Source organism: Peromyscus californicus, unplaced genomic scaffold, assembly GCF_007827085.1.
Source record: "Peromyscus californicus insignis strain IS unplaced genomic scaffold, ASM782708v3 Scaffold_20__1_contigs__length_68692818, whole genome shotgun sequence".
Classification (NCBI taxonomy): domain Eukaryota; kingdom Metazoa; phylum Chordata; class Mammalia; order Rodentia; family Cricetidae; genus Peromyscus; species Peromyscus californicus.
This window is the reverse complement of record NW_026294503.1, coordinates 279,915-306,011: the sequence shown is the minus strand read 5'-3', so window position 1 is coordinate 306,011 and position 26,097 is coordinate 279,915. Positions and strand designations below refer to the sequence as shown.

The window sequence follows — 26,097 nt, the reverse complement described above, 5'->3', positions numbered from 1 at the left end:
CGAGGGCGGGGTCGCGGCGCCACCACCGCGGCCTGGGGTGGGGGGAGAGCGCAGCTGGCGGCGGCGGGCCCTGGCAGGACGACATCGCGGAGCACTCATCCTCCCTACAGAGCTGAGGAGCCTCGGATTCAAAGAGCGCGTCGATCGGCCCCAGGGCCTCCAAGACCCTGGCAGTTATTCCCGACTACCTACCTACCCCCCGCGGCTTCCCCTCCACATCGCCGCCGATGGTCTCGCCCACTCGGAGCGCAGCCCACGTAGGTGGCGGCGCGGGGCGGGCGCGGCGAATCGCGGACTTGCTGGGCGACCGGGCGGTGCGGTCGGTGCACCCGGTCTGCGCCGCCGCGGACCTGGCTCAGGTGTAACGGGAGCGCAAGGCCGCGGCCCGGCGGTGTTGGAGGCCGGTCTGCATGCAGCCAGCAGCTGGGAGCCTCGCGGCTTGGTAGGTTCTCGGTGACCCGGGGAGGGGGTGCGTCCCTGAACCTTGTAATGGGAACACTGCAGGGCTTGTTTACCAGCACTAGAAGGGGGCCCAGAGAGTGTCCTGGCTTCCTGTGGAGTTTTGTTAGAGACTCTAAGGTGTCCTGACTGAACTCTTGGTTAAAGAGTGTTGGTTAAATTGCCCGCGGGAGAGCGGCCGCGCTATCTAGAGGTCCTTTATTACGAAGTGCGCCTTTCACCTCCCAAGGTCAGGATTAGTTAAACGTAGAGATCTTGAACCCAGAAAAGCCTGTTTCCGCTTTTTCCTGTTCCTAACAAAATAGTACAGGATACAGCCGAGAACTGGAATCCCCTAAGATTTACTTGAAATATGTTAAGGACCTTTTTTCTTCTTTTCGTCTAACTAATGTACACACCGCAGGGCATTACACACAAGTGCAAATCTTCTCTCGTTTCTGAGTGTTGTGTGTGCCTGCACTTGACCTGTATTCACTCCCACTCAATAAACTGGAACTCCCTGACTTTCAAGGTTCTAGCTTGGTGCAGAAAAGTCCCTGAGAAGGTGGGTCCAGGGAGGGGGTGAAGCTCTGCTTTTTCCTTCTGCTTTAGCCAGTTGTTCAGATGGTTTAGACACTGGTCATGTGAGGGAGTGTAGTGGCAAATAAAAGGGGGAGAGGGGTAAAAATTAGTCTTTAGCAATCAGATCTTTGAATACAACTGGAATTTAACAGTGAGTCCACTAGCTGTGGAAAAGTTATTGCATTTGATTCTAGACAAACTCCAGAATGAAGTTGGGGTTCTGGGAGTTGGTTTGAATGTATCACAAAGTGCTTAGACAAATCGTTTTATTGTATTCTCTACCTTTATAGAAACGTAGTTGAAGCTGAGAGTGTAGCCCGGGGTAAACTGTAGCTGTGAGTTTTCTCCAACACAGCACACATACAAGCATTATGTAGAGAACAGTTTTTGGGCCTCCATCATCATGGGCTAGAATGGCATGTCCAGTCTGACATTGCCAAGAGTTCACATCAAGAACCAGGCTGTCAAGTTACAACTCCCGTGGGAGAAAATGTTTTAAGAAAGCTTATGATTTTGTGTTGAACCACACCGTTTATAGCTGTCCTTGACCACTTGTGGATAGGACCTGCCTGGCTGTACTGAACCTTCCCTAGAAATTTGGTCTTGTGTATGTGACATAACTGAGTTCCCACTTTGGTGTAACTACTGTGGAGACCAGAAGAAATTTGAGTGAAAATTTGACAGGTTTGGAAATTCCTTTCCAACTAAAATTTAGCAAAAGTTACCTATCCCACAAAGTTACTACAAACACATCCTTCCTCAGGTCACTTCAGAAGGAAAGAGATTTGCTCTTGTATAACTCTTAGCCATTGTCCCCAAACTACAAACCTCCAAGACATTAGACCCTCCATTCAGGGCATAAAACAAGCTGAATTCCACTGTATAGAGAAAATACAGAGGCATAAGCAAGAGTTAATTCATAATTAACATTTTTTGTCTGTCTAGTTGATAATTATGGCTAACATTTATTGAGCCTTTCTAATTTATTTATTTGAATCTGTCTCACATTTGTAGCTCATGCTAACCTTGAACTTTGAGCAATCCTGCCTTAGGCTACTGAGTACTAGGATTACAGGTATGACCCCCCCCCATACTTTTATATGTATTATCTTAATTAATATTTAAGTATTGCTGGTCACTTCTTTGTTTCTGTTGTTTTAGTTTTGGAGTTGATTTGTTACTTGTTTGGATTTTGTCCTTTTTTTTTTCTTTTTTTAACAGCTTCAAATACATTGTTCTGGCTTGCCTTAAACTTTTAATGCTTTCTCTGTGTCCCAAGAGAGGGTTACAGGAGGCGTTCACTACCATGCCCAGCTGCTCCTTATTTTGACCCTTTCTGTTTGAAAGCTGTTCTTTTTATTGCAGCAGGGTTTTGCCAAACCACCTTTTTTCAGGTCTCTTTTGAAGGACTGGATATCAGACCAGTCAACAGTTTCAGTGTTCTATTTAGCAATATTATTTATGACTCATTTAAAACAGTGGGTTTTGTTGTTGTTTGTTTTCTTACTCTTTGTACTGTTTTGGGGGCCCGCCACCCAGCTCCCAAGTAAATCACACACGGAGGCTTATTCTTTTTTTTTTTGGTTTTTTTTTCGAGACAGGGTTTCACGGTGTAGCTTTGCAGCTTTCCCGGAACTCGCTTTGGAGACCAGGCTGGCCTCGAATTCACAGAGATCCGCCTGCCTCTGCCTCCCGAGTGCTGGGATTAAAGGCGTGTGCCACCACTGCCCGGCTTATTCTTAATTATAAATGCTCAGCCTTAGCTTGGCTTGTTTCTTGCCAGCTTTCCTTAACTTAAATTAACCCATCTACCTTTTTTGCCTCTGGGCTTTTTCCATTCTCTTACTTCTGTAAATCTTACTCTTAGTCTGTGGCTTGCTGTGTATCTGGGTGGCTAGCCTCTGGAGTTCCTCCTCCTCCTCTGGCTACTTCTTCCTTCCAGAGTTCTCCTATATATTCTCTCTGCCTGCCAGCCCTGCCTATTCTTTTTCCTGCCTTGCTATTGGCTGTTCAGCTCTTTATTAGACCATCAGGTGTTGTAGACAGGCACAGTAACACAGCTTCACAGAGTTAAACAAATGCAACATAAACAAAAGTAACACACCTTAAAATAATATTCCCCAATAGTATTTCTTTTTGTTTACTTTGTGACTAACTTATATGCATAAAATATATTTTAATAATTCAGCATTATAATCTGCAATATATTTCCTATGTAGACTTCAAACCAAGTTCCAAGAACATTTCATTTTATTACTGTTACAGTCTCCTCGTGAAGAGCAAATTAACAGTTGATTTGGGTCTGTTGTAATTTGAGCATTTACAGACTTGTTTGGTTTAAAGTGATTCTTTGTTTTGTTTTTAAATTGTAAGTCATATCTTTATTTTTCCAGTTCATAAGTTTCTGTTTTGATTGGTAGCTGAGATTACTTTTGCTTGTGGCTTTTCATATATAGGAAACATTTGCCTACCCTGGACATAATTATTTAAATTCTTTATTTTAGGAAGTAATTTATTATCTATTTATTTGCTATTTGACTGCTATTTTAAACATTTGAGTAAGTTAATCTTTCTTCTTTTGATGATTTTGTTTTTCTTTTGTAGACTAAGAAAAAAATGGCCCTGTTAGCCCAACAGATACCCAGATGGTTCAACTCAATTAAATTGAGTAGCTTCATTAAACCTGCGCAAATCACAAAACACTCTGCAAGACCAGGAAAAACATTGTCAAGTGGCTTCTCATCTCAGGCTCTGTTGTCCTCTGACAATTGCTTACTCCAGTGTGGAATTAAGACTTATAGGACTTCCTCATCTTGGAATAGTTTCCATTCTGCCAACTCCAATAGACAAGAGAGCAGTTCTGTGCAAAGCACTCTGCTTGCTTCAGTGAGTGAAAAACCAGACAGGATATCCAGTTTTGACTCTGAGCTGCCTCTTGAAGGTAATTCTGGACATTGAGTAAAGTCCCCTTTTCAGGGCTAGTTTTGATCATGCTATATATTTAGACAATACTCACCCATTTCATGTCCTATTTTGTACCAGGCAGGAAAAGGAACAGTGTCGGTTGTATTCATTTAGTTCTATTAAACTGTTATTTTAGTAAGTTCCTAGGTTAATTTGTGTCAGATTATTTTATAGCTGAATGTATAAAACATTTGCTTTCTAAATATTTAATTTTGTAGCTTCTTTTGAAAAGTGTCTTTTTTGGCATTAATTAGAAATATTAGGATTTAATTGATACTTATCTTTGGGGTATACAGTTTTGACATATATTTAATTGTGTAATAATTACCAAATGGAACAGTGAGTTTACACTTCAAATTTCCCTTGAATTGCTGTATAGTCTACCCTCCTCTTTCCATGCCTCTTGATATAGGAATACATTGTTATGCCACAGGTATAATAATACTCCATTAGGAGAATGTGAATGATTGCTAAAAGGGGAGGCAGGGAGGAGAAGCTGCCTGTGAAAAATGAGAAAGAATTGTTAATAAGGTAAAACAATAAGAGATCATAGTCTGGGGTCCTTAAAGTTACAATTTCAAATATCTTTCATACCAATCGTATTAAAACAACAGCAAAGAATTACATATCAGGGCTGAATAGAGGATTGGCAAAGGATTGCAGATGGTAGGAACATAGAAATTCTCTTAAGAGAATTTGCAGAGGAGGGCATTGGATGAAAATGAATAAATTCGGGGTATCATAACTTTAGAATGTGGATTTGGGGTATTTAAAAAAGTCATACTTTTGGCCATGTTCACAAACCATGTCTTTCAGAATGTGGTTGAAGAGCAGTAGACCTTTAACATTCTTACCTATTGATGAAAAGTGTAGAGAAGTAGTTTTGTGCCTTACCCAGACAAGGTGACTCATACCTGTATTTCTAGCATTTAGGAAGCTGAAGCAGGAGGATTGCCTGGGTTGTGTTCACTGTCTCAAAAATGGATTGAATGCCTTGAACCTTACCAACAAACTTCTTACCTTGAAGGGAGAATAGTCTCTCTGGGTACTCTTAAATCTTAGGATATTGTGTGGGTCGCCACTATTAGGCCATGCTGGCTTCAGACTTGCTGTAATTCTCCTTTCTCAGCCTGCCCAGTGGAATGCTGGGATTACAGGTATGGACCATTATTCTATGCTTAGACTTCATAAGCATCTAATTCTGAAATGACCTTAGTACTTAACCAGTGAAAGACACAAACTAAAGAAGATATAATATTTATGGAAATTTTAGGTTGTTTTCTTTTTAAGGTGTATTTCATTTTTAATTACGCATACGTATTTGTGGGAGTACATGTGAGTATTAGTGCCCATGGAGTCCACAAGATGGTAGGTCCTAGAACGGAAGTTATAGGATTATGAGTTTCCTGATGTAGGTGCTGGGATCCAAACTGCAAGAGCAATACATACTCTTGACCACTGAGCCATTTTTGTAGCCCCTTTATAGAAATAATTTTCCAAATGTGCATGACAGTGCTAACTTGCCTCTCTCTTTCCTCATGACTCGCTGCAAAGAACTGGATGACTTACCTCCATTGTCTCCAATACAACCAATTTCAGAGGAGGAAGCTATTCAGATTGTTGCACACCCTCTGTTGCCCCTATCCTCCTTCACACTTGGAGACTACGTAGATCATTCCAAGACTCTGCAGCAGCTAGTGCAGCTTGGTAAGTTTCTAACCTACCAGTCAGCCTGTGGTGCACTGCTGTCTGCGATGTTATCCCTAACCTTCCTCCTGGAACCAACTGACCTCATCTGGATTGTTCTCTCAGCCTGCATAACTTAATATGCTGGCTAGTATATTATCCTTGAATCTAGGTTATTAAAGGCAGCTAGAGCTGTTCATTGCACACTTTTCCTTTGGTTCTATCTGTAATCTAGCAACCTTGTTGAACCTGTCTTCCTTGAGTCTGGTTTGGCACTTCTACTTGATTTTCTCAGTAATGACCCTGGGGAGTTGAGAGGAATTGGATAGGTAAGAGATGGAGGAATCAAAGTTTCCACATATAGCCATACATAGTTCCCCATTTTTAGCTTTTACTTCATCTTGCACCTCTTAATCTCTAGGGACTCTTATAAAGGAAGACGTTTAATTAGGGCTAGAAGCATAGCAGCATGCAGGCAGACATGGTTCAGGAGAGGAGCTGAGAGTTCTACATGTGGATTCACGGGTAGCGGGAAGAGAGAGTCACACTAGGCCTAGCTTGAAATCTCAAAGCCCACTCCTAGTGACTCACTTCCTCCAACAAGGCCACACCTCCTAATAATGCTACTCCCTATGAGCCATTGGGGGTCATTTTTATTCACACAACCACTCCTTATCCAAAATACCTGGAACCAGGAGTGTTTGAGATTTGAGGCTTTTTCATATTATCCAGCATATTTGCATAGACTTTATGAGTTGATCATCCAAAACCCAAAAAGTCCAAATTCTAAAACTTTCAGTGTTTCACATACTGGCATCTTCCATTAGAATTCTTATTTGTGGACCTTTCAGTTTCTTATTCTCTCTGATAAGTCTGTTTTTATATGTTATGTTTGGGGGATATAGATAAATCTTGTTTTACCAAAGATGCTCCCTTTTGTTTCTCATTCCCCATGTCTTGGAGAGCTGTTTTGTTTATCAGAAAAGGGAAAAGAATACCTGTGCCATGCCATCTCTGGACAACCCTTAGGGGTTGTCCTTGTTTCTTTCCTTCCTCCTTCCTTAGCATCTGTTCAGAACCTTATCCTCCATAGTCCCTGATAGGGGAATGTCTTTCTGTATGCTGTGAATATGTGTTGCTCTGATTGGTTGATAAATAAAGCTGTTTGGCCTATGGCATGGCAGCTTAGAGGCAGGCAGGAAATTCAGAGAGAGACAGGAACAAGGCAGGGAGACCAGCCGCTGCCATGAGAAGCCAGTTGTAAAGACACCGGTAAGCCATGAGCCATGTGGTAAAGTATTTATAAAAATGGGTTAATTTAAGATGTAAGATCTAGCTAGTGAGAAGCCTGAGCCAATAGGCTATACAGTCTGTAATTAATATAAGCCTCTGTGTTCATTTGGATCTGAGAGGCTGCAGGACCAGGAGGATACAGGAGCTGGGTGGGCACAGGAGGACTTTAAGCTACAAGTCCATGTCTCAAGTTTGCTCTTATTCTGTAGTTACCCTTCTTTAGAACTCATTTGTCACTGAATTATCAGGTAGGCACCTCCTACTTTGGTAATCCTGTGTGAGAGTGTGTGTGTGTGTGTGTGTGTGTGTGTGTGTGTGTGTGTGTGTGTGTGTGTGTGTGTGTAAATATAGCCAAAAGCCAGGTTCTTTCCTTGGTCTAGACTTGCAAATAGGCTAAATTTGTGTGTGTGTGTGTGTGTGTGTGTGTGTGTGTGTGTAAATGTAGCCAAAAGCCAGGTTCTTTCCTTGGTCTAGACTTGCAAATAGGCTAAATTTGTGTGTGTGTGTGTGTGTGTGTGTGTGTGTGTGTGTAAATGTGGCCAAAAGCCAGGTTCTTTCCTTGGTCTGGACTTGCAAATAGGCTAAACTAACTGGCCAGTGAGCCCCAGAGATGTATCTGTCTCCACTTACCCAGTGCTGGGATTACAAGTGCATACCACCCTGCTGGGTGTTTTTAAATGTGACTTCTGGGGATCAAACTTAAGTCCTCATGTTTACAAGGCAAGCACTATACTTCCTGAGCCTAACTCCAGCCCCTAACTTGATAACTTCCTATTCACTGTATTGGCCCTGAAAACTCCCTGTAGTGTTCCTTCTAAATTGCCAATTGAGAGCTCTGGTTAACTGCTTCAAATCTTCAAAGCCTTCCAAGGCCTTTGAGTTCTCCCTGCTTTGCTCCTGCTCATCTTGTCAGCCTCTCCTCTTGCCTACTTCACCCTTGGAGAACTTACCTCAAGTTCAAGCAGCTTCTGATATGTGTAGACAGATTTCTAAATGGTCTTATTAAATAAAAAACACAGAGCCAAATATAGGAGTGAGACCCTTCAAGATCAGGGAAATAGGGAGAGCCACCAGCCAACCTTATCTCACCAATGCAGCTTCCAAATGCAAGCTACTTCCTTTCTACCCACACCTTTATATGCCTTGCTTTTCTGCCCTCTCATTGGCTCTTAGCCCAGCTCCCTTGTCACTGTCTGTCTGTACAGACCTCCAGGTCTCTATGGTTGGTACTGGAATTAAAGGCGTGTGTGACCATGCTTGGCTCTGTTCCCTAGTATGGCCTTAAACACACAGAGACCCTGCCTGCTAAGTGATCAGATTAAGGGTGTGTGCTGCCTGACTTTGTTTACTTAAAATGTCTGGCCTTTTCCCCTGATCTTCAGGCAGGATTTATTAAATAAAGCACAGATAAAATATCACCACATTTAAGCATAATTAAAATATCACCATAGATATGTGTTTTCTGGCCCTACCATCTGAGTGACCCTTCTGAGTTCCACTCTGCCTGCTTTTATGCCTGCACTAATGACAGTATATGGTAATGTTTCACTCTTGTTTGGGACCTAGTTAGCCAGATGTTACCCAAATGTGTAGGAAATGACTTATGTTCTCACAGAGCTTCATGTGAGGCTAGGCATTGAATCCCTGTATGTGGAGCCAGAGATAGGTGGGATATAGTGGGTCCAGCTCTGACCCACTTGAGGCTTTGGTAACTATCACGCCTACAAGGCAGAGCCAAGAGAGGACCCCTGAAGACCCGAGATCCCAATGGGCCATTTCTTTTGGTTTCTGGATCCTGGACACTGGAGGTAGACCGAACAGAATTCTCCAGAGAACACCGCTGGACTGCGCTTCACTTTCCCAGACCCTGTTACCTATCCCTTCACTTGTAAGTTACCCCACAAAATAAACCTCCCTTTTAACTACATGGAGTTGCCTTAATACTTAAACCAATAGTGGATCTCTGAGATCAAGGCCATCCTGGTCTATGTAGTGAGTTCTAGGCTAGTCAGGGTTACAAATACCTATTTGAGAAGATCTGGAAGATGAAGATGGAGGTAAAATGAGAAGTCCAAAATGAGAAATACAAATAAAGGCTCTTTCATTAACCTAAGCATCCATAAGTTAATGAATGGTTAAAGGAAATGTCCTGCACATATACGCAATGCAATACTAGTCACCAGTAGCAAGAGCGAAGTACTGTCATTTCCAACAGGACTTCGAGGACTTGCATACAAACGCATGTCACATTAGAAGCAGAGAGAGAGAAGAATAGTGGTTTTGGGGTAGGGCAGGTGACCATAGGGAGATGATGGTGGGAGGGTACAGAGTTTCCATACTTAGTTCTAAGTGTGTTTTAAATATCCACAAAATGGTACATGTGGTGATAGGTTAATTACCTTTGTTTAATCATTAAACAGTGTAGATATACCTTAAACATCTGTTGAACCTCAGAATGTACACAGCTTAAAAGACTTTCTGTAGTAAGTTCAGAGGTGAGAGATGACATCTGATGGAGGAGAGTAAGTTACCTTTCCTTCCAGAACAGCTTCCCTAGCCTAGAGCAGTTACTCGGGGTGATAAAGGATCAACATAGACCTATAAATAATTTACAGTATACTTAGATTTCAGATATGTTTCAGCCATTCTTTTTGTATGTGCTGATAACCTCAACAGCATGTCTTAGAAGTAACTGTAAATGGCAGTAACTCAGAGGATCCATTGGTGCTTGTCAGTGTTTTAGTAACAAAGCTATGGTCCTCCTCTGCTTGTTTTCCTCCTTTCCCAGGAGGCCAGTCCTGTGCACAGAGGCTCCTAGGCCAGCTGGCTTCTAGGCAGCTTCTGCCAGAGCAGCTAAAGGCCAGAAGGGCCAGGTCAGTCATTTCTTCATTCTCCAGGTCCTATAACTGCTCATTCCATGGCAACAGCTCCTATCATGCAGCACTTCCCTAATAGTTTACAGTTCCCTCTGAGCTCCAGAAAAGGCTTGGTCTCCTTATCTCTACTGCTAGATAGCCTTTGTGTGTCCACTTAGCTCTGCTCATGCCACTGTCTTACATTTCTTTTTATTTGAGCTCTGTAGAATAATATTTACTGCTTTGCAGATCTGACTGATGACTAAATATATGTAACAGTAATAGATTCAATGTCAATATCTGTTACAGCATATATTGCTCATTTTCTATTCCCAGTGCTTAGCAAAAGTATCTGGTCCACAGTGGGCAGCCAGTGTCTGGCTTTTCATTTTAGTAGAATCCTGAGTGAGCTGAGTGACTTAAGTAAGCCTTGTGCTCTCCTGATGGGATTCTGCTCTCCCACTGCTGCTAAAAAGCAGTTTTCCATTTCCTCACAGCCAGGGTGTAACAGCTCACACTGAGGAAGACCTTCCCATGTGTGTAAACTCACTTGGAGTCCAAGTTTTTTTCGGTTATTTTAAAGCTATGTTTCCCTAATTTATCACAGATTTTTCAAACTGGCTTCCATCTCATTTTTTTATTCACTCATTAATTACACTTGATTTTGTATTATTTTTCACTTACAAAAGAATTACATGTAGTTGATTAAAGTTCAGCTATTCCAAGAGGTACCCTTGCCCCCAAGTATAACTACTATTACCAGTTTGTTGAGTAACTTTCCAAACCTTTCTCTTACAAAGTAAATGGAAAGCTAGCCATGGGCTTTTTTATTTTCCATAATTAATATTTGTTTATGTTCTTTTTTTCTATGTATAGAACGAACACATATTTAGATTATTAATCAATCTGGAAATAAGACACAAAAACATTTTAGTGTAACTAGTGATCCCATTGTACTTTAATGGAATAGTATTATCTTTTTCTTACTGAATTTAAATGCCATCACTAGTGTGTAGAAAATTATTTTAGTTTCTGGTCTCTTTTCCATGTGTGGTGTGGGTAGGTGTGCATTTGTTTCTAAAATTGGTGAGTAAATGTGATGATATTTTATTTTATTTTGTTTTATTTGGTTTTTCAAGACAGGGTTTCTCTCTTTAACAGCCCTGGCTGTCCTGGAACTCACTTTGTAGACCAGGCTGGCCTCAAACTCAAAGAGAGAATATGATGATTTTTTTTGATTGTGGATACTTTTAGGTAAAAATGTTATTTCATTGCTTTTATAAATAAGACTTATATAAAAGTACCTCTAGAAATAATTTTAGAAAATGGGTTTTTGTTTTGTGGTACTAAGGATTGAACTTATAGTCTTATGTATACTAAACAAGCACTCTATCACTGAACTACCCTCTCTAGCCTTTTTTAATTTAATTTTATTTTTGTATTTAAAATATTTGTCTCTTCAAGTTTGACCATTGAACATGAGCTCACTATATAACCCAAGCAGGCCTCAAACTTATGATCCTCCTGACTCAGCCTCCCAAAGTAGCTGTCCGTGTGATTTAGTGACTTTCTCTTTGGGGGAAATTTAAACACAAATGTTTTGTCTTCCTCTCTACATTGACCTTTGACATAAATACAATTATTGATTTAAATTTATTTCTGCAAACAGTTTTATTTAAAAATACCTTAAGTTTCCATTTGTCTATGTCATTTCTCCCTTAAATAGAGTACTTTTTCCTGTATGAAATTAATGGCTGAATAGCAAATTGAGTTCTAACTAATCCTTTTCATTTGTTATAGGAGTGGATTTGTCTAGGATAGAAAGACATCTAGATGTAGCCAACCTCCTTCTAAGACTGGATTTTGAAAAGGACATTAAGCAAATACTCCTATTTCTTAAAGATTTGGGTTTAGAAGATAACCACCTGGGACCATTCCTGACAAAAAATTATACTATTTTCTCTGAAGACCTTGAAAATCTTAAGACAAGGTAAAGTTTGAAGTTATTCCCACATAACCTAAGAAGTGCTTATGGAAGAATTACTTATGTATGTGTGAGAAATTTTCTAGTCTGCTATTCAAGGATCTACTGAGTGAGTATGAATGGTTCTTTTAGCTATGGACTTTTAATCGAAATAGAATATTTGAAGTATTTGTTTTGTCAACTGTCAATTATTTCTCTTTTCAACTTACTGATAAGTTAGTATTGAAATATTTCTCTTCAGAACCTGGAAATTTTTCTCTTAAGTCTCTATTAACAAGTAGTTGAATTATCTAAACGCAGACTTACAAGTTGGGCAGATTGCTACTGTTGTTACTGTTTTTCTGTACTTTTTCATATTTGGAGACATGGTCTCACTATGTAGCCCTGACTGGCCTTGAACTCATAACCCTCCTACTTTTGCTTGCTAAGTACTGAAATTATAGATGTGTGCCACCATACCCAGCATTTCTAATTCTTTTTTTTTCTTTTTTTTGGTTTTTCAAGACAGGGTTTCTATGTGTAGCTTTGTGCATCCAACAACTTGGGTTTAGTTGATTCCAGGTGTAGTCAAGTTGACAACCAAGATTAGTTGATGACCATTTCTTTAAATAGAACATTTATAAACATCTTTGCACTTCATTCATCAGTCAAAGAGTTATTAATCTGTGGAAACATTTACTATAAGATGTTAATGTGTTAGACATTAAGAATAACACTCAGAGCAAGACAGGGCCCTGTTCTTAGGTTAACTCTCACTTCACCATTTGTCTCCCATGTGTTGGTGTGTATTCTCAGAAGTACTATTCTGTTTACCTTATTACCTAAATCACAACTATCACTTATAACTTTTGGCATCCATTGTTGTTACTTGGGGGATTTTGCTCTTTTGGGGGTCCACCACCCAGCTCCCAAATAAATCACATATGGAGGCTTATTTTTACTTATAAATGCCCAGCCTTAGCTTGGCTTGTTTCTTGCCAGCTTTCCTTAACTTAAATTATCCCATCTACCTTTTGCCTCTGGGCTTTTCGCGTTCTCTTCTGTAAATCTTACTCTTACTCCATGTCTTGCTGTGTATCTGGGTGGCTAGCCCCTGGAGTCTTCCTACTTCTCTGGCTACTTCTTCCTTCACTCCTCCATCTTTTTCTTCCCCTCCTCTCAGATTTCTCCTATATATTGTCTCTGCCTGCCAGCCCAGCCTGTTTCTCTCTTCTGCTTTGCTATTGGCTATCCAGTTCTTTATTAAACCAGTTAAGGTGTTTTAGATAGGCACAGTAACACAGCTTCTCAGAGTTAAACAAATGCAACATAAACAAAAATAACACACCTTAAAATAATATTCTACAACAATCCACCTCCAATGAAACACCAAGACCCCTCAGTTCAACCTCAATCACCTGTCACATCAGTTGGACATTTCTGCCGTGGAATAATTTTCCTGTACACTGTAAAGATTTGTCACTCAAATTGGTTTAATAAAATGCTGATTGGCCAGTAGCCAGGTAGAAAGTGTAGGCAAGATGACCAAACTAAGAATGCTGAGAAAATGAAGGATGGAGTCAGGAGTCGCCAGCTAGGCACAGAGGAAGCAAGATAAGAATGTCATATTGAGAAAAGGTACCAAGCCACATGGCTAAACATAGATAAGAATTATGGGTTAATTTAAGCACAAAAGCTAGTTAGTAATAAGCCTGAGTTACCAGCTGAGCATTCATAAGTAATATTAAGCCTCAGAGTCAATTATTTGGGAAGTGGCTGCCAGCTATTTGGGAATTGCTGGCTGGACACAGAAACTTCTGCCTACACATTTCTCTCAATCTCTCCCTGGGATACTTTGCCTCCGGTCCTGCCAAGATCACACTTGTCTCTTGCTGCCCAGTTCCAATCCCTATAAACCAGTGGTTTTCAGCCTTCCTAATGCTTACCATGTAATATGGTTCCTTATGTTGTGGTCATCCCCAACCATAAAATTATTTTCATTACTACTCCATAACTGTAATTTTGCTACTGTTATGATTCATAATGTAAATATTTGATATGCCACCCCTATGGAAGGGTCTTTTGACCCTTTACCAAAGGGATTTCAACACACAGGTTGAGAACCACTGCTGTAGATTGTTCTCCACATTGGAATTGATCTGCTAAGGGCTTGGCAGTTTCTTGGCTAATAATACACTAATCCTTTTCTGTGAGTTAGGGAAAAAAAAATGAAACTCAATAATCTGCATTTCTTATATCACACATCTTACATAGTTAAGGCGCTGGACCAGGCATCAGACTTAAAAGACTGATGCTCTCTCATCATGGGATTTATAGAGTCCTATGTTACAAACTATCATGTGGCACAGGGAAAGAGTGATTCTAAGAAACTCAGACCCAGCATCCTGGCTGCAGGTACAGATTTCTTCATTCAAAAGCCAGTGCACCTCATTAGACCAGATTTATTCTAGAAAAGCATGAATGTCAGGCAGTGGGACTCACTTGAGAGGTTTCACCATAATTATTGCATGAGGTATAGAAAGTTTAAGTTATTTAACCAAGATTACACACACAGTATAAATGGCAGAGCTAGGATCCCAACTAAGTTGGCCAAACTCCAGAGTCTTGATACTTACTGTACATAGCATCTTCCTACATTTAATTCTGTGAAAGAAACCTGTGTTAAGGAAGCAAAGTTTCTTGTTCAAGTTGCCACATGCTCTTGACTGCTAGAGAAATGTTTATTAGAATCTTTGTAGATATTTTATCTGTGTAGACTCAAAAAGGTATATGATAAACAGTGAGTTTCTAGTGAATATGAAAGAATATAAAAAATATTTAATTAAAACTTGGGTTTTGGGCCGGGCAGTGGTGGCGCACGCCTTTAATCCCAGCACTCGGGAGGCAGAGCCAGGAGGATCTCTGTGAGTTCGAGGCCAGCCTGGGCTACCAAGTGAGTTCCAGGAAAGGCGCAAAGCTACACAGAGAAACCCTGTCTCGGGAAAAAAACAAAAAAACAAAAAAACTTGGGTTTTGACTTTGCTAGATATAGCAGGCTTATTTTCTACAATATCCATAATAGCACCAATTTTATATACTCATTTTCTTTTCAATGAAAATAACTTAGAATGTAAAATTGCAAGTCCTTTGTAGAATTTCCAAATGAATAAACTGCATATAGTTTATATAAATATATATTGTTTTGTGTGACATATGAAAATGCATGCTTATAATTCCAGCACTTGGGAAACTAAGCCCAGAAAATGAAAAGGTCAAGGCCAGCCTGGGGTAGGTAATAAAACCCTGTCTCAAAACCAAAAATTTTGGCTGGAAACAGATGGCTCAGTGGATAAAGTGCTTGCCATCTAAATGTGAGAGGACTAGAGTATGGATTCCCCAGAACCCACAAAAAGCCAGATGCCATCTCAGCAGGCTTTTGGTGATGGGAGGCAGAGAGTATAATCTTCTGGAGCTCAGACGATAGCTAAACTGGCTTATGTGGCCATGAACAATAGGAGATCCTGTCCCAAAACAAGGTGGAAGGCTAGGGCCAACCCCTAAGATTGCCCTCTGAATTCCACTTGTTCACCAAGGCATGTGCATGTCTCCTTTCCCCCATGATATGCATATAATAATAATTTGTTTAATTTAAAGATCTACCCAGAAGTATATTAGAATTATTTTCTGATTCAAAGTAAATGGAAACCAGTAAAAAATGTATCAGGTGCTTCTCCTGAAAATGTGCCCATATTTCAGCTATTACAGAGGTTTTTTTGCGGGGGAAGGGTGACGTTTTTGAGACAGTTGCTCTGTGTAGCCCTGGCTGTCTTGGATCTCACTCTGTAGACCAGGCTTGCCTGAAACTCAGGGATCCACCTATCTGTACTGGGATAAAGGCATGCACCACTACTACCCAGCTTACAGAGTACTTTTATTGATCTTTTTTATGGGGAAGTTATAGAATCCTTTAAAAGTTACTTTAGTCCTGAGTAGACTCAGAAGTTTCTATTAATATATACATATTGTGAATATATATGTGTAAAAGTAAAAATTGTAAAGAGATGAGGGCGGGACACAGGAGGAGTGGGGATGGAAATTATGCAAATAATAGTACTCCTGTATGTACTCAAAGCCTCAAAAAAATTTTAGATGTTCAGAAAGTAACATAATATGCTTTATTGCTCTAGGAAGTGTTTATCATGCATATGTTTGTTTTTTATTATTTCTCCAGAGTAGCTTATCTACAGTCAAAACATTTCAGTAATGCAGATATCGCACGGATGGTCAGACAGGCACCATTTCTCTTGAGCTTCTCGGTGGAAAGACTGGATAACAGACTGGGATTTTTTCAGAAAGAACTTGAACTGAGTGTGAAGAAGGTAAAAAAGAAAAAAGTGTAAGGAAATGTATTCCCTCTTTTAGTAACCTTTAAGTGTCATGTTTCTAAGTGCCTGACCCACACAGATCCTGTAAATGCATGATACTTTGTGTACAAAAATGAGTAACCCTGATAGATTAAAAGGGAGGCTCCACTACTTTATAATATACTGCCAAATAGCTTCCTTAAATTCTGTTTCCATGTTGGATTTCTTATCAAATAATGTTAAGTTCATACATATTTCCAAGCTTTCTGTTATTTGATTGGGTCATATTTTAAATTTTAGCTTGGTATTCCTCATAATGCCTTAGTTTTCCAAGCTAGTTAAATGTGCATGTATAGTGATGATAATTATTATGTTTTAACTGTAGACTAGAGATCTGGTTGTTCGTCTTCCAAGGCTACTAACGGGAAGTCTGGAGCCTGTGAAAGAAAATATGAAGGTAACATATCTTCAAGCTATAAGAAGCTAATTTCTTTATGTACTTAAGTTTTCTTTTCTTTGCTTTTTTTGGTTTTTTTGAGACAGGGTTTTTCTGTGTGTAATCCTGGGTGTCCTGCCTCTGCCTCCTGAGTGCTGGGATTAGAGACATGAGCCATCACCACCTTTGGCCAAGTTTTCATAAGAGACTAAATATTGCTGTTGTCATCGTGCAAAAAGAAAAAAGAAAAAACAGATTTTTAACAAGTTATTTCTAAAGGACAGAAATGACAGTTTATTTTAGCCAGTTGTCTTGCATATGCTACCCACTCTACCTAAGTCAATAACCTGTAGACATTAGGACCCAGGATCCTGAAGCAGTAAGGTATAATTGGGACCTGGAAACAGCTTTTCATTACTTGGTGTGACAGGCAATGTCTGTGCTTCCTGGCCTGTTTTCATTCTGTGAAACCACTTTTGACTATCATGAGAATTTATGTTTTGAGAATGTTGGAGGCTGTCTTAGTTAGGATTTCTGTTGCTACTACAAAACACAATGACCAAAAAGCAAGTTGAGGAGAAAGTGTTTATTAGGCTTACACTTCAGCATTGCTGTTCATCACAAAGGAAGTCAGGACAGGAACTCAAACAGGGTAGAATCTGGAGGCAGGAGCTGATGCAGAGGCCATGGAGGGGTACTGCTTAATGGCTTGCTCCCCATGGCTTGCTTAGCCCACCTTATAGAACCCAGGACCAGCAGCCCAGGGATGGCACCACCCACCATGGGCTGGGCCTCCCCCTTTAATCACTGTTTCAGGCTTTCTTTGGGGCCACCAGCTAGTTCCCAAATCATGACACAGACACTTATTAGTTATGAAGGAAAGCTTGGCCTTATCTTATGCTTATCCCACTAGCTCTTATAATTTTATTAACCTGTTTCTCTTCATCTACGTTTTGCCTTGGAGCTTTTTACCTTTCTTTCATTCTGTATGTCCTACTTTCTTGCTTCTTCCATGTCTGTCTGTCTGAGCTGCCTGGCTGGCCCCAGGCATCTTCTCCCTCATTCTCTTCTCTCTCCTCCTGAGCCTAGGTTCCTCCTCCTATTTATTCTTTCTGCCCACCAGCCCCACCTATCCCTCTACTGCCGAGCTATTGGCCATTCAGTTTTTTATTAGACCAATCTAGTGCCATAGGCAGGCAAAGCAGTACATCTTTACATAATTAAACAAATGGAGCATAAACAAATGGAACGCACCTTTACATAGTTAAAGTAATATTACACACCATAACAAATGTAGCATATATTTACATAGTTAAAGTAATATTCTTCAACAGATGTAGCAGGAATCTTAGAGAGTCTTATTAATAAAATCAAACCTGAGGCCAGTTATTGGGGTCAATGCTGGTAGATCAGAGACAGAACAAGCCACAGCTATCTCACCTGGCCAACTTCTCGGGTGGTCTTGTTTCCTCAGACTGGAAGCCTCTGTGTCCTCATATCTGAATGGCTCTCAGCTGAACTGCTGCTAGAAAGCCTGAAAGCTTAACCAGCCAAATGCTGCTAGTTTCTGGTCCTCACGCCTTATAAACCTTTCTGCTTTCTACCACCACTCCCTGGGATTAAAGGCATGAGTCACCATGCCTGGCTGTTTCCAATGCGGCCTTGAACTCACTGAGATCCAGAGGGATTTCTGTCTCTGGAATGCTAGGATTAAAGGCGTGTGCTAACATTTTCTAGCCTAAGTATCTTGTGGCTTTTCTGTTCTCTGACCCCAGATAAGTTTATTAAGGTACACAATATTTTGGGGAACACAATACCACCACAAACAGATCACTAAATGAGAAAATGACTTAGAGTTGGATCTCATCGAGACCTTTCCTCAACTGAGGCTCCTTCCTCTGATGACTCTAGCTTGTATCAAGTACAGAGGCTGACTCAACTTCTGTTAAGTTGTCACTTGTCAGCTCCATTTCTATGACAGAACATGCCAAGTACACTTTCCTGTCTCTCCTCCAAGAGAGTGTAGTATGACACCAATAGCAGTTCAGTGGTTTGCACAAAACAGCAGTAGGAGTAGAAATTGTAAGGTAAGGCCTGTTCTCTGGGATGCTGAAGTATTTCATACTCAGTCATTGAAGTGCTATTATAATAACCTCCCACCTAGGTGCTGTTCTGAGGAGGGATTCCCTGTTCTCATGGCTCTTAGAATTTAAAGGAGTATAGTCAAAAGTGATGAGGTAGATTGATTGGCCAGGGTGGGGTAGGGTGTGGTGACAGTTTCAGAGAGGGCAAAAATATAGAGAGGACCTATGATATTTGGATGTTTCATTTCATCTATCATTTCTATCCAGAATTTGGATTTCTATTCCATGACAACTGTGTGTATATGCTTGGGAGCAAAAGCTCAAAAACTGCTTTGAAAATCTTATTTTTTTTTTTTTTGTTTTCTTAAGTTATATAAAATCATGGTTTCCTATATATGTGCTATTTTACTTTGTTCTTATTCACTCCCCTCTGCTGCCCTCCCCATCTCCTTACACCCCTTTTGTTGGTACTCTGCTTTCCCCAAGTAGCTCGCCTTCTGCCTGTAAGTCAACATGAATTCCATTGCTCTCTTTTTTTCCCCTCCCACCTCCTTTAAGATCTTTTCCACCCCTTCACAGTCTCCTTTCTACTTTCATGACCTACATGCACATGCATCCACACTGGTATAGATACATTTATGTCTAAATTTAAGTCTGAAGTCTGTATATGAGAAATCATGTGGTATTTGACTTTCTTAGTATGGCTTATTTCACTTAACATAGTGGTCTCCAATTCTACTCTTTTTTTTTTTTAGTTTTTTGAGACAGGGATTCTCTGTGTATCCCTGGCCATCCTGAAACTCACTTTGTAGACCAGGCTGGCATCAAACTCACAAGAGATCTACCTGCCTTTGCCTCCCGAGTGCTGGGATTAAAGGCATGGGCCACCACCACCACCCAGCCTCATTTTCCTTTAATGTCATTTTTCTTCAGAGGTGAAGTAAATTCTGTTGTGTATATGTACCACATTTTTTTTACCTATTACATTTATTCATAGGCATCTAGAGTGAGTCCATATTACTGCTGCAACAAAAATCAATATGCAAGTATCTGCAGTATGTTGACTTAATTTCTTCATGTATAGACTCAAGAGTAGTATAGCTTGGTCCTGTGTTGGTTCTGATTTAGCTTATTTGGAAGCTCCACCATAGCTGTATTCACTTAGCTCTGCAGTCCATAAGCTGGGCAGGTCCCCTTACCCTCACAAAACTCCCCAGCTAATAATCCCTATGTTGACTACTTTCCAGTTGGACCTATCTCCCAATTTCACTGAAAGTGTGGGAAGCAGTCACAACATTGAGATCTCTTCAGGCAGTGGACCTGTCTTCACACTTTTCTCTAAGTTTTATTCAGCTAGCTGGAGGGATGCAGCAGTAGATGTCAGGTACACCACAGAAGCTTCAATTTTTAGGCTTTACAGCAGTGAGCAGGAGATGGGTCTTCCAGAGGCCAACGTGCTCCTGGCAACCAAGGGCAGGGTTACTTTTCCCTATGCATTTCACCATGTAGGCCTCCTGCCACCTGTACTTTTCATCTTCTGCCTCCACAACTACCTCCCCAGGCTGTCTCTCACCCTGAGGCTATTGCAGATTGGATTAAAGCACACTGTTTTTCCCCAAATTCAGGCCTCCAGTATAGCTCAGTTTCAAATAATAGGTTATCACTCAAGATGGCACAATCTCTGCATACCAGCATGCAGATGGACAGAGTGAGATTCTTGACCACTGGCCCAGGAATCACTGTCTCACTAAAACCTGCAGTGGGTTTTGAAGATCTGTAGGCTGTGTGTCTAGAGGGTACCAGTCTGCCTCTCTTGATAGTAGTTAATTTCCAGCAGTAGTTCTCTCAGTCTCTTTGCAGTCAAGTCTATTTTTTTCTTATTCTGACTCTTCTCCATAACATCACACGGGGGCTTCTAGTCCAGCATCTTGTCTACAAGTCCAGCACTGATGGCTTGTGCCAGTCCACACAGGCCTCCTTTTGCTACATGTTATTCGGTCTCATGTTTCTTTTTCTGTGGACCTCATGACCATCAGTGCAGAAAAGCTCTTGCTCAGGTAAGGGGTTTGAAATTTGGGTGACCCCAACGAGTGAACTGTAATCCCTTGAGGTGTACTGGTATAAATGCCCCTGAATTTTAAAAGGTCATTACTTTAAACTTCAGAAGAATCAATTTGTCCTCCAGCGTAGTACCAAAAGACTATTTCTACTCATAACTCCCAGGAATTTACTTTCTTGTAGGTTTATCGCCTTGAACTTGGTTTTAAACATAATGAAATTCAACATATGGTCACCAGAATCCCAAAGATGCTAACCGCAAACAAAAGGAAACTTACGGAGACTTTTGATTATGTACACAATGTGATGAATATTCCCCACCACATCATTGTCAAGTTCCCACAGGTAACACATCTCCCAGCCCTCTCAGACAGCTGCCCTTGCAGGCTTCCAGGTGTGGTGCTGTGTATTTGTAGGAAGTTCACAGCTGCAGGGCTCCTGAGGTTTGTCTCTACCCCTGTAGTTTTTACCTACTCCTACCTTTGACTGTTGGAATCAGGAGAAAACTCAAACAGTCTCTTGGGTTTTTTTCCATTAAGTTTAAAAATATTAAGTCCTTTGTTCATGGTGTAGAGATATGAAAAGATATATAATCTTAATAATTCTCAAAACTAGATTGCATTTAGTCCACTTCCTTCACATGGAGTGATGTGTATTTACCCATCATACTCTGAATGGCCTTTAATATAGGATGATGCTGGCTCATTATAATAAAGTATAGGAGGCATAGAATTGTGGGACTTCAGCTTATGGAATAATTATAAGTAATCTATGAAAAAGCAGTGACAGTTTGTTGTCTTCTAGACCATTAGATAATTGAGAGTGGGTTATATGAGAATCTGACCTCTTCCTACCTTCCCATTGGATATAATTATCTTTCTTGTTGGATTTTCCTTGAGACCACCAGCTCCCCAGTAATGACACAGAGACTTATTATTAATTATGAAACCTTGGCCTTTAGCTTAGGATTGTTCCCAACTAGTTCTTATAATTCAAATTAACATGTTTTTATTAATCTATGTTCTGCCACATGGCTTTTACCTCTCTCCCATTCTGTATGCCCAACTTGCTCTGCATCTCACTGGCATCTCCTGCCTGCCTCAGATTCTTCCTCAGTTCATCTCTCTCCCCAGAAGTCCCACCTATTTTCTCCTGCCTAGGTATTGGCTGTTCAGCTCTTTATTAAACCGATCAAAAGGTGACTTAGGCAGAGACACATCTTTACAGTGTACAGAAAGATTATCCCACAAGTGGAGTCCAGAAATTCATTATAAAATGGACAATCTACCCTGGGCTAGAATGTTTGTGAGCACTAAGATTACAGAACTCAGTCATACATGGCTTGTAATCTAATGTGAGAGGCAGAGGTTTAAAATAAGCTTACATATTAGTAGAGGGCTCATGGGGCAATTAATTTGGTATGGAGAGAGAAAATCATAGATATAGTAATACCTATTGAGTTCTCACTGCTTTGTGTGTATGGACTCATTATAATTATTCTTCCAACAATTATCCCTATTTGACAAAAGAGGAAAACAAAGGGACAAAGTGAGATTCCTGTCTACCACTGGCCCAGGAATCACTGTCTCACTAAAACCTGCAGTGGGTTTTGAAGATCTGTAGGCTGTAGGTGTGTCTGGAGGGTACCAGTCTGCCTCTCTTGATAGTAGTTAATTTCCAACAGTGGTCTTCTCAGTCTCTTTGCAGTCAAGTCTATTTTTTTCTTATTCTGACTCTTCTCTATAACATTACACGGGGGCTTCCAGTCCAGCATCTTGTCTACAAGTCCAGCACTGATGGCTTGTGCCAGTCCACACAGGCCTCCTTTTGCTACATGTTATTCGGTCTCATGTTTCTTTTTCTGTGGACCTCATGACCATCAGTGCAGAGACACAAAGGGATTGTTCCAGAAGCATACCAATGTCACTCCAAGTTAGCAGCATGTACTTTCTTTGGTCACTGTTCTCAAAGCAAGTTACTTTTCAACAGTGAGGATTTTAATAGGAAAAGGCATGCTTTCCCTTTTCACACCCCCCCCCCCAAAGGGACAGCCTTATTTTATTTTGATTCTTGTTGGGTAACAGAATTTAAAGATCAAAACAGAGACACTTTAACACTACACAGATGATGAGTTCCTTTGTGCTGACACAGATCTTGGTCTCTAATGTTGGTTCTCACACTTGGCAGATAATCTAGAATCTAAAAAGCTAGTTAAAACAGATTTCTGGGCTTCATTTCCAAGTTTCAGATGAAGTGGTTTTGGGGTGAGACCTGAGGATTTGCTCTTCCAATGCTCTCCCAGGTCTGTAGAGTCATCGTGTTGGCTGCATTTCATGAAGGCTTTTTTTTTTTTTTTTCTTCTTCCCTGAGACAGGGTTTCCCTGTGTTGCCCTGACTGTCCTGGAACTTGCTCTGTAGACCAGGCTGGCCTCAAATTCACAACAATCTACCTGCCTCTGCCTCCCAAGTGCTGGGATTAAAGGCATGCGCCACCATTGCCCAGCAAAGGCTTTCTTTCATTATTATTCTGTGTTGGTTTTTAGTCCCTCTTAAATTATAATTTACCTTCTTCTTCTCCATTTTTTCTTAAAGATGGGCTTTTGCCCTATAGCCCAGGATTTCTGCTCAATATGTCAGGCTTACTTTGGAACTTCCTACATGACCTAGGCTACCACTACACCTACTACTCTTGCTTCAGTTTACCAAGTGCTGTGATTGTAGGTGAACACCACTATGCTCAACTCGTAATTTCTTATCTATTAATACTTAACGTGTGTGCTGGGGCTCAAACTCAGAGCCTCTCCTAGACATTTATCTTTCAATCGAGCTACCCCCTCAGCTTTTTATTGTAAATTCCTTTCTTTTCCAGGTATTTAATACAAGAGTATTTAAAATTAAAGAAAGACACTTGTTTCTTACCTACTTGGGAAAAGTGCAGTATGATCCAGCAAAACCTAACTATGTCTCTTTGGACAAGTTCGTATCTGTTCCTGATGAAGTATTCTGCAAAGAGATTGCCAAAACTTCAGTAAAAGATTTTGAAAAATTCTTAAAAACGCTTTAGTTTTTGATGAAAGTTTAAATATATTCTTGTAAAGTAAATGTATACATGAATAAATCAGTGTATTTTTTAAAAATAAATGCCTCAGTTTTCAATATTGAAAACATTTTTCTCATAATTCTCATTTTTGGTAATTTTTTGGTTTGGTTGGCTTTTTACATTTATTATTAATTTTATTAGAAGAAATTACATCACTTTCCCCCTTTCCTTCCCTCTCTCCAGATTCTCTCAGATACTCTCTCTCCCCTACTTCCCATACCCTCCCTCAAGTTAATAGCTCCCTTTTATTACTGTTAAGTGCAAGTATACATGTATATATGTGCATGCACAAATATACAAATACAGTGTGCTGAGTCTTTTTGTTGCTTGTGTGTATATGGTTTCAGGGTTCATCATTCTGCATTAGCTAACTGTCTTAGTCACTTTTCTGTTGCTGTGAAGAGATACCATGACCAAGGCAACTCTTATAAAACAGAATTTCATTGGAGGGTTGTTTACAGTTTCAGAGATTAGTCCTTATCATCATGACAGGGAGCATAGCAGCATCCAAGGAGATATGTGCTGGAGAAGTAGCTTTGCGTTCTACATCCTGATATATAGGCAGAGAGGAAGAGACTGGGCCTGGCACGGGCCAATACGTCCACACCTCCTAATTCTGTAAATGGAAGTGGAGCTTTTCTGTCCTGACCTCCTAGTCCCAAATACACAAAAGCTTATATTAATTACAGAATGCTCGGCCAGTTCAGGCTTATTGCTGACTAGCTCTTACATTTAAATTAACCTATTTCTATGTATTGCCATGTGGCCATGGCTTTACTGATCCTCTGGTGTCTTGTTTCTTGGGCTGCTTGCTTGGGTCTCTCCTGACTCACCTTCTTCCTCCCAGTCCTCAGTTTGATTGTCCCACCTAACTTTATCCTGCCTTGCTGTAGGTTGATCAGTGCTGTGGATATCGCTCTGTATAAATAAACACTGATTGGCCGGTAGCCAGACAGGAAGTATAGGCGGGACTAACAGAGAGGAGAATTGAGGGAACAGGAAGGCAGAGAGGGAGACTGCCTGGAGCCGCTGACAGGACAAGCAAGATGTAAGGTACCAGTAAGCCACAAGACTGTCGGGACTTGGTGGGACCCGGAGAGAAAAGCTCTCCACCTACAGATCAACTTTATTATTAAGCAATGATAGTAATACTTATAAACAGTGTACAGAAGGATCATCCCATAGCATAATTCTTCTCAAATAGTGCCACTCCCTGGTAACTAATCGTTCTTACTCAAACCACTACACCAATCAATATGGAAGCTCATCACAGAGAGAGTCTAAATTTTTCTGCCAGTAGTCATTAGTTGCCTATAGTTATTTGTCTAGGGGTGGGACCCCTCAAAAATTTCTCCCTTCCATGTTTGGCATGTCCATTGATATTGCCATTCATCCCAGTCTTATTTATGCAGCCATTTCTAAGAGAGATTGTTTCATAGTAGACTTCTTAGTGTCCTGGCTTATAGCATGAATCTTATTTGGTCTGAATAATAAAAACCCAGAGTCAGATATAGGGGTAAATGCTGAAAGATCAGAGAGAAAAAGAAGCAAGCCACAACTACCACCTCTTACTGAAAGACCCTAACCCTTCAGGCTTACACCCCCCAAGCCCCAGGAGAATAAGGAACTAAAAAGAAAACTAGTTCCAAGGGCAACCTGACTCAGCCATCATTCAACCACCCCTGCCACAATGTAACAGTGTAAAGAGATCTCTGTTAAGAGATGCGCTCAACTGTGACTGGGATAGTTGTAAGTGTTCCAGGAAGAACCATTGTGACCTTTGTGTAAACTCCACTCCCGCCCTGATACCCCCTTTGAGGTTTCTGGAAGAATGTGCATGCGGACGTGACTGTACCCACAATGTGAGCACCCTGTGATCAGGCCATGAAATTGTATGGGAATTGTAATCTTATGGCTTTTGTGGGTTTTTCCTTTAAAAGTACCCATGTGATTACAATAGGCACGACTCTTGCTCTTTGGAGCTGAGTTAGCCCGACTGTACAGCTGCTTCTTCAATAAACACCTCGTGCTGTTGCATCAACTGGATCAGAGTCTGGGTTCTTGGGGCGCCCACTCAAGACCCTAAACTTTGGGGTCTAACATTACTTCAGAGAACTTCTCAGCCTGAAAGACTGAGCTCCTGTCTCCTCCCACCTTATAGTCCTCTCTCTGCCCAGCCATATGACTTCCTGTGTCCACTTCCCTACTGCTGGGATTAAAGGTATGTGCCACCACTCCCTGTTTCTCTTATAGACTGGATCAATCTTGTATAGC

The 26,097-nt window shown here is 40.7% G+C and overlaps 1 protein-coding gene across 3 annotated transcripts; it reads left to right on the top strand.

Moving 5' to 3' along the window:
- The first annotated feature begins 83 nt into the window (after nucleotides 1-83).
- Mterf3 (mitochondrial transcription termination factor 3) lies at nucleotides 84-25,860 on the top strand. Of its 3 annotated transcripts, XM_052747570.1 has the most exons (9): nucleotides 84-442; nucleotides 2,035-2,095; nucleotides 3,625-3,961; nucleotides 5,539-5,691; nucleotides 11,619-11,808; nucleotides 16,013-16,160; nucleotides 16,531-16,602; nucleotides 20,907-21,068; nucleotides 23,593-25,860. In XM_052747570.1, the coding sequence occupies exons 3-9, from the start codon at nucleotides 3,637-3,639 to the stop codon at nucleotides 23,785-23,787; spliced, it is 1,245 nt and encodes a 414-aa protein (XP_052603530.1). In that variant the 5' UTR covers nucleotides 84-442; nucleotides 2,035-2,095; nucleotides 3,625-3,636; the 3' UTR covers nucleotides 23,788-25,860. The 3 variants fall into 3 exon arrangements, with proteins under 3 accessions (XP_052603530.1, XP_052603532.1, XP_052603533.1); XM_052747572.1 differs by lacking the exon at nucleotides 2,035-2,095; XM_052747573.1 differs by lacking the exon at nucleotides 20,907-21,068.
- The last annotated feature ends 237 nt before the right edge of the window (nucleotides 25,861-26,097 follow it).

What these genes read in the sequence shown, in the direction of transcription:
- Mterf3 (XM_052747572.1), top strand. Translation starts at nt 3,637, where the DNA reads ATGGCCCTGTTAGCCCAACAGATACCCAGATGGTTCAACTCAATTAAA. An exon ending in GCAGCAGCTAGTGCAGCTTG is followed by an intron (nt 5,692 to 11,618) that starts GTAAGTTTCTAA and finishes CATTTGTTATAG; the next exon opens with GAGTGGATTTGTCTAGGATA. An exon ending in CTGTGAAAGAAAATATGAAG is followed by an intron (nt 16,603 to 20,906) that starts GTAACATATCTT and finishes ACTTTCTTGTAG; the next exon opens with GTTTATCGCCTTGAACTTGG.